This window comes from Penaeus chinensis, chromosome 29, assembly GCF_019202785.1.
Source record: "Penaeus chinensis breed Huanghai No. 1 chromosome 29, ASM1920278v2, whole genome shotgun sequence".
Taxonomy (NCBI): Eukaryota; Metazoa; Arthropoda; class Malacostraca; order Decapoda; family Penaeidae; genus Penaeus; species Penaeus chinensis.
In genome coordinates, this window is record NC_061847.1 from 7,452,860 (window position 1) to 7,460,609 (window position 7,750).

Here is a 7,750-nt window from a genome sequence, read left to right on the forward strand (position 1 = left end):
AGCTACATGTACAGAGAGTATGTAAATAAAATCCGAATCCTGATCATATAAACAATCAAGAATAATTATTGGCAATTGATTTGAGTTTTCGTATATGAACGAGAGGAAGGGAAGAGAATGACCAGCAGCAATGATCGTGAGCCTTCATTCCTGTATTCAAGATGCACGTTATTAAATGTGAAAAAACAACGCCATGCGTGACAGCAGGGAAAATCGGAGAGTAGATTAATCTAAGTAATTCATACATATGTGCATATAAGCTTATGTACATATTTGTAGATACATACATACAAAAGACAGAAAGGTAGATACTCGTAGATAGAGATACAGGTACAGAGAGTATGTAAATAGAATAAAATCAAATTTGATCTGAATTTGATATATATGCATAAATATAATGTTTATCTAATGTATTAATACATATTCATATATCGATTCAGATAAAATGAGTATAATACTGATTTTCTTACTGCTTATGTACACTATGAATGGTAATAAATCAGAGAAACAATTTTTTTTTTTTTTTTTTCAACTTTATTTCCTGTGCAGAAACGGTCGAAATCGAGTCGACAGAATTGGCCGTTGTGCATAAAGATTACCATCCGTAGCTTCCTCCGCCACTTCCTCGTCCTCGTCCGCGTATATATGCGTATACACACACAAACATATATGTATACACGCACTCTCATATATAGATATATAAGCAGAAAGATAGATAGATTAGTAGATCTTACACATAGAATCAATTTTTCAATAAAATCAGAATTTTTATCTGATTCCTTCCAGAAATTCCAGTCATATCGGATAAACATTTGTTCGTTTTATGTAGTGTGTTCATCAGTGATTTAGGTTACTAATCCGATGTAAAGAGGTTTTACTACTTATTACCAAGTTAAGAACAAAACTGAAACTTTACTACATATATAGTTACTGCTGGAAGTGCAACACATTAATCTTCATATCAAATCAAATCATTTATATATGTATGTATGTATATTTGAATATATACATATATTTCTTCATATCATTATATATATATATTTGTTTGTATATGTATATATACACATATATGTGTATATACACATATGTATATATACATATATACATATATGTGTGTATTTATGTAGATTATATGTATATATACATGTATGTTATTCATATTTGTATATATATACATACATACATATATATATATATATATATATATATATATATATATATGCATCTTCGTGTGCGTGTGTGTAATATGCATCTGTGTGTGCCGGTGTGTAATACACATAATCGATCATATCAAGGATGTATAATGTGTGATTTATGTGTTTACTTGAAAAAAGAAAGAAAATCTTATTGACTATATACTCCGAATAGTGGTGAAACAGAGAAAGACGTTTTTGCTTTCCGCATTTTTGTTTTCTTTGCAGATATATTTGAAATCAGGTTGACAGAAAAGATCTTTAAGTTAGATAATTGATTACCATCCGTAGCTTCCTCCGCCACCTCCTCGTCCTCCGCCGAAGGATCCTCGTCCTCCTCGTCCTCCGCCTTGGCCGAAACCGCCGCTGCCGCCCACGCTGCCGCCACCGAAACCTGAGCCGCCGCCAACGACACTAGGAAGAACGCCAACGCCGACCAAGCGCGCGCGGACGACGCTGCCTCCACCTCGTCCGCCGCCATATCCGCCGCTTCCTCCGCTAAATCCTTGGGATCCTCCACCTACTCCTCCAGCACCTCCACTAAATCCACCAGATCCACCGTGTCCAGCAAACCCTCCTCCACCGCCACTAAATCCTCCGGCGTTACCAAAGCCACCTCCTCCACCGCCTCCTCTGCTCCCGTATCCACCTCCACCGGCCTTAGCCGAGTAAACCATTGCCATTAAGGCCAGAACCACGATCTGAAGGAAGAGAGGAAAACACTATGTAATTCATTCATGCTTAAAACACGCCTATGAAAAAAATCGCAGTACAAATAAAATGGTCTAAAGAAAATTAATAAAGTGTCACACTGTAAAAGGATTAAGCTAATGCAAGTTAAACTGCTATACGATCTCATTGTCTCACCAAAGCACGGGGAAGGATCATGACTGGTGGTTCAACTGACTTCGCAGGGGAGACCACGCTACCGATGTGTGCCGCTGCTTGCCTTTGTCCCGTATTTATGCCAGACATCTGCTTCTTCCTCAAGGACATATGCTTTTGCTGAGATGTCCTTGAACTTCATAACTGAAATCTTGATTTTTTTTAGTTCCGAAATCTTTTGACAAGTCATGCATTGTAAGAGTTGTTTGTTTTAATTTTCTCTATGTGAAAAAAAACGAAAAAAAAAAAAAATTACCCTTATGACTGACCTTGATTTACCTAATGTAATATCGGAATTTCCGTAAGGCAAGCTTGTATTCATGCTTCTCATTCGCATTTATCAAAATCACCTAACTTTAGTTATCCACATCTACAAACATTATTTGGCCTTTATTGTTTCAATTAAGCATACATACACAGGCATGCACAACTCAAGCATTTTGTGTATATGGAAATAGAGATAGAGAATAAGGAAAGAAAAAAAGGATAGCAAAGGCAGATGAATAAACTGAAATAGTGGTAGAGCTAGAGAAACTGACAGTTATAAAAATGAAGATAAGGGTTGAATAAACACTGCCATTAAATTATGTTGTTTAAGGGAGGCTTCAAGCTCATGCCTTTATGTTCGTCAAAAATTTCTACATAGGCATAATTAACTTGGCATTATCTTTACGTGATTTTTTATATCTTAATTCTACCGTCATGTAGACACCAATATATTCAATTTTCGTATCTTAACGAGAAATATAAAGGAATGACCTTTGGCACGGATTGACCTCCGTCATTCATTTATTCAAAAGGTCAAAGTTGTTCATAAATACTATACTATATACGTGTGTGTAGATAGATATCTGTATAGATGTAAGCACATATAGACAGGTCAATAGAGAGATGAACAGAGCTACATGTACAGAGAGTATGTAAATAAAATCCGAATCCTGATCATATAAACAATCAAGAATAATTATTGGCAATTGATTTGAGTTTTCGTATATGAACGAGAGGAAGGGAAGAGAATGACCAGCAGTAATGATCGTGAGCCTTCATTCCTGTATTCAAGATGCACGTTATTAAATGTGAAAAAAAACGCCATGCGTGACAGCAGGGAAAATCGGAGAGTAGATTAATCTAAGTAATTCATACATAATATGTGCATATAAGCTTATGTACATATTTGTAGATACATACATACAAAAGACAGAAAGGTAGATACTCGTAGATAGAGATACAGGTACAGAGAGTATGTAAATAGAATAAAATCAAATTTGATCTGAATTTGATATATATGCATAAATATAATGTTTATCTAATGTATTAATACATATTCATATATCGATTCAGATAAAATGAGTATAATACTGATGAAAGATTTTCTTACTGCTTATGTACACTATGAATGGTAATAAATCAGAGAAACAATTTTTTTTTTTTTTCAACTTTATTTCCTGTGCAGAAACGGTCGAAATCGAGTCGACAGAATTGGCCGTTGTGCATAAAGATTACCATCCGTAGCTTCCTCCGCCACTTCCTCGTCCTCGTCCGCGTATATATGCGTATACACACACAAACATATATGTATACACGCACTCTCATATATAGATATATAAGCAGAAAGATAGATAGATTAGTAGATCTTACACGTAGAATCAATTTTTCAATAAAATCAGAATTTTTATTTGATTCCTTCCAGAAATTCCAGTCATATCGGATAAACATTTGTTCGTTTTATGTAGTGTGTTCATCAGTGATTTAGGTTACTAATCCGATGTAAAGAGGTTTTACTACTTATTACCAAACTAAAACTTTACTACATATATAGTTACTGCTGGAAGTGCCAAACATTAATCTTCATATCTAATCAAATCATTTATATATGTATGTTTGTATATTTGAATATATACATATATTTCTTCATATCATTATATATATTTATTTGTTTGTATATGTATATCTACACATATATGTGTATATACACATATGTATATATACATATAAACATATATGTGTGTATTTATGTAGATTATATGTATATATACATGTATGTTATTCATATTTGTATATATATACATACCTATATATATATATATATATATATATATATATATATATATATATATATATATATGCATCTGTGTGTGCGTGTGTGTAATATGCATCTGTGTGTGCCGGTGTGTAATACACATAATCGATCATATCAAGGATGTATAATGTGTGATTTATGTGTTCACTTGAAAAAAAGAAAGAAAATCTTATTGACTATATACTCCGAATAGTGGTGAAACAGAGAAAGACGTTTTTGCTTTCCGCATTTTTATTTTCTTTGCAGATATATTTGAAATCAGGTTGACAGAAAAGATCTTTAAGTTAGATAATTGATTACCATCCGTAGCTTCCTCCGCCACCTCCTCGTCCTCCGCCGAAGGATCCTCGTCCTCCTCGTCCTCCGCCTTGGCCGAAACCGCCGCTGCCGCCCACGCTGCCGCCACCGAAACCTGAGCCGCCGCCAACGACACTAGGAAGAACGCCAACGCCGACCAAGCGTGCGCGGACGACGCTGCCTCCACCTCGTCCGCCGCCATATCCGCCGCTTCCTCCGCTAAATCCTTGGGATCCTCCACCTACTCCTCCAGCACCTCCACTAAATCCACCAGATCCACCGTGTCCAGCAAACCCTCCTCCACCGCCACTAAATCCTCCGGCGTTACCAAAGCCACCTCCTCCACCGCCTCCTCTGCTCCCGTATCCACCTCCACCGGCCTTAGCCGAGTAAACCATTGCCATTAAGGCCAGAACCACGATCTGAAGGAAGAGAGGAAAACACTATATAATTCATTCATGCTTAAAACACGCCCATGAAAAAAATCGCAGTACAAATAAAATGGTCTAAAGAAAATTAATAAAGTGTCACACTGTAAAAGGATTAAGCTAATGCAAGTTAAACTGCTATACGATCTCATTGTCTCACCAAAGCACGGGGAAGGATCATGACTGGTGGTTCAACTGACTTCGCAGGGGAGACCACGCTACCGATGTGTGCCGCTGCTTGCCTTTGTCCCGTATTTATGCCAGACATCTGCTTCTTCCACAAGGACATATGCTTTTGCTGAGATGTCCTTGAACTTCATAACTGAAATCTTGAATTTTTTTAGTTCCGAAATCTTTTGACAAGTCATGCATTGTAAGAGTTGTTTGTTTTAATTTTCTCTATGTGAAAAAAAAACGAAAAAAAACTTACCCTTAAGACTGACCTTGATTTACCTAATGTAATATCGGAATTTCCGTAAGGCAAGCTTGTATTCATGCTTCTCATTCGCATTTATCAAAATCACCTAACTTTAGTTATCCACATCTACAAACATTATTTGGCCCTAATTGTTTCAATTAAGCATACATACACAGGCATGCACAACTCAAGCATTTTGTATATATGGAAATAGAGATAGAGAAAAAGGAAAGAAAAAAAGGATAGCAAAGGCAGATGAATAAACTGAAATAGTGGTAGAGCTAGAGAAACTGACAGTTATAAAGATGAAGATAAGGGTTGAATAAACACTGCCATTAGATTATGTTGTTTAAGGGAGACTTCAAGCTCATGCCTTTATGTTCGTCAAATTTTTTTTACATAGGCATAATTAACTTGGCATTATCTTTACGTGATTTTTTATATCTTAATTCTACCGTCATGTAGACACCAATATATTCAATTTTCGTATCTTAACAATAAGTAAAAAGAAATGACCTTTGGCTCGGATTGACCTCCGTCATTCATGTATTCAAAAAGTCAAAGTTGTTCATAAATAGCATACTATATACGTGTGTAGATAGATATCTGTATAGATGTAAGCACATATAGACAGGTCAATGGAGAGATGAACAGAGCTACATATACAGAGAGTATTAAATAAAATCAGAATCCTAATTAAATAAAAAATCAAGAGTAATTATTGGCAATTGATTTGAGTTTTCGTAGTGAACGAGAGAAAAGGAAGAGAATGACCAGCAGCAATGATCGTGAGCCTTCATTCCTTTATTGAAAAATCGCCAAGCGTGACAGCAGGGAGAAATGACCAGGATTAGCAGGATTATCTAAGTAATTCATACATATGTGCATATAAGCTTCTGTATGAATGTACATACATACATACAAAAGCTACAGGTACAGAGAGTATGTATCTAATTTTATCTGAATTTGATATATATGCATATATATACGCATGTGCAAATGTAATGGTTATCTATGTATACATAAATATGTATGAATTAATATATATATTAATATATCGATTCAGATAAAATGGTGAACGATTTTCTTACTGCTTATATACACTATGAATGGTAATAAATCTTCAACTTTATTTCCAGTGCAGAAACGGTCGAAATCGAGTCGACAGAATTGGCCGTGGTGCATAAAGATTACTATCAGTAGCTTCCTCCGCCGCTTCATCGTCAGCGCCGCCACCGACGCTGCTGCCACCGAAGCCTGAGCCGCTGCCGCCGACGCTAGGAAGAACGCCAACGCCGACCAAGCGCGCGCGGACGACGCTACCTCCACCTCGCCCGCCGCCATACCCACCGCTTCCTCCGCTAAATCCTCGGGCTCCTCCACCTATTCCTCCAGCACCTCCGCTAAATCCACCAGCTCCACCGTGTCCAGCAAACCCTCCTCCGCCGCCACTAAACCCACCCCCATTACCAAAGCTACCTCCCCCACTTCTTCCTCTGTTCCCGAATCCTCCACCGGCGGGGAATATAAGTAGGTATAAAGAGACAGACAAACAGAAATGTAGATAGAAATAGAGGTAGAGCTACTGTATTGATGAAGACCAAGCAATTGCTTTTTTGTTCACATCATTTTCCACCAAGCCATAATTTCTTGAATCTGATACCTAAGACTGGTAGATAAGTTATAACCTCGGTAGGGTGTTAATGATTTATTAATTTATCTATTTACGATTTTATGGAATCCTAGAGTAATAGTTGCTAGTTTATTAGGATATCTTACATAAACGAGAAAGATGAAGAGAATAGTCTATGGCACTGATCGACTACCTTTTTATTTTATTTTATTTTTCACATGCGGCGCGTTGTAAAATGTGACACAATCGCCAAACGTTACAGCAGAGAACGTTGGAGAGTAGATTACCTTGTCATTTCATACACAATATGTGTATGTAGAAGTATGCATGCATGTATGTATATACAGATACATATAGAACGAGAGATAGAAACTTCGCTAGATATAGATATAGCTACACATACAGGCAGTATGTTAATAAAAAGAGAATTCTTATTTAATCTTAAATTGATTCAGTGCAGTGATTTGTGATTTGATAGACTAATTCGTAGTAAAGTTGTTTATCTAATTCTAACCAAGTTAAGAACAACAACAAAAGCGAAAAATATCGATTCCATTACTATGAACATGTATGTAGTTAATGATGGATGTGAATTATACTAATCTTCATATCAGATCAAATATACATATACAGATCAGATATACATATACATACATACATATATGTTTGTATATATATCTGTATACATATCATATTATATTTTATTATATACTATATTACATATATATATGTATATATATATATATATATATATATATATATGCATATAATTTGTGTATATATACAATAGATCAGATCAAGGATGTGTAATACTAA

The 7,750-nt window shown here is 35.9% G+C and overlaps 2 protein-coding genes across 2 annotated transcripts; both read right to left on the reverse strand.

Annotated features, from left to right (window-relative positions):
• Positions 1–1,417: 1,417 nt before the first annotated feature.
• LOC125040297 (glycine-rich protein 23-like) lies at positions 1,418–2,101 on the reverse strand. The gene is made up of 2 exons (XM_047634848.1): positions 2,061–2,101; positions 1,418–1,894 (listed from the first exon to the last, which is right to left on the reverse strand). The coding sequence occupies exons 1-2, from the start codon at positions 2,079–2,081 to the stop codon at positions 1,472–1,474; spliced, it is 444 nt and encodes a 147-aa protein (XP_047490804.1). The 5' UTR covers positions 2,082–2,101; the 3' UTR covers positions 1,418–1,471.
• Positions 2,102–4,371: 2,270 nt separating this feature from the next.
• LOC125040952 (glycine-rich protein 23-like) lies at positions 4,372–5,084 on the reverse strand. Its single transcript, XM_047635748.1, has 2 exons — positions 5,044–5,084; positions 4,372–4,877 (listed from the first exon to the last, which is right to left on the reverse strand). Exons 1-2 carry the CDS (start codon positions 5,062–5,064, stop codon positions 4,455–4,457), a joined length of 444 nt encoding a protein of 147 aa, XP_047491704.1. The 5' UTR covers positions 5,065–5,084; the 3' UTR covers positions 4,372–4,454.
• Positions 5,085–7,750: the final 2,666 nt, after the last annotated feature.

Coding starts and splice junctions, on each gene's coding strand:
- LOC125040297 (XM_047634848.1), bottom strand. CDS start 2,081: ATGATCCTTCCCCGTGCTTTG. Junction 1,895..2,060: donor TGATCCTTCCCCGTGCTTTG/GTGAGACAATGA, acceptor CTCTTCCTTCAG/ATCGTGGTTCTGGCCTTAAT.
- LOC125040952 (XM_047635748.1), bottom strand. CDS start 5,064: ATGATCCTTCCCCGTGCTTTG. Junction 4,878..5,043: donor TGATCCTTCCCCGTGCTTTG/GTGAGACAATGA, acceptor CTCTTCCTTCAG/ATCGTGGTTCTGGCCTTAAT.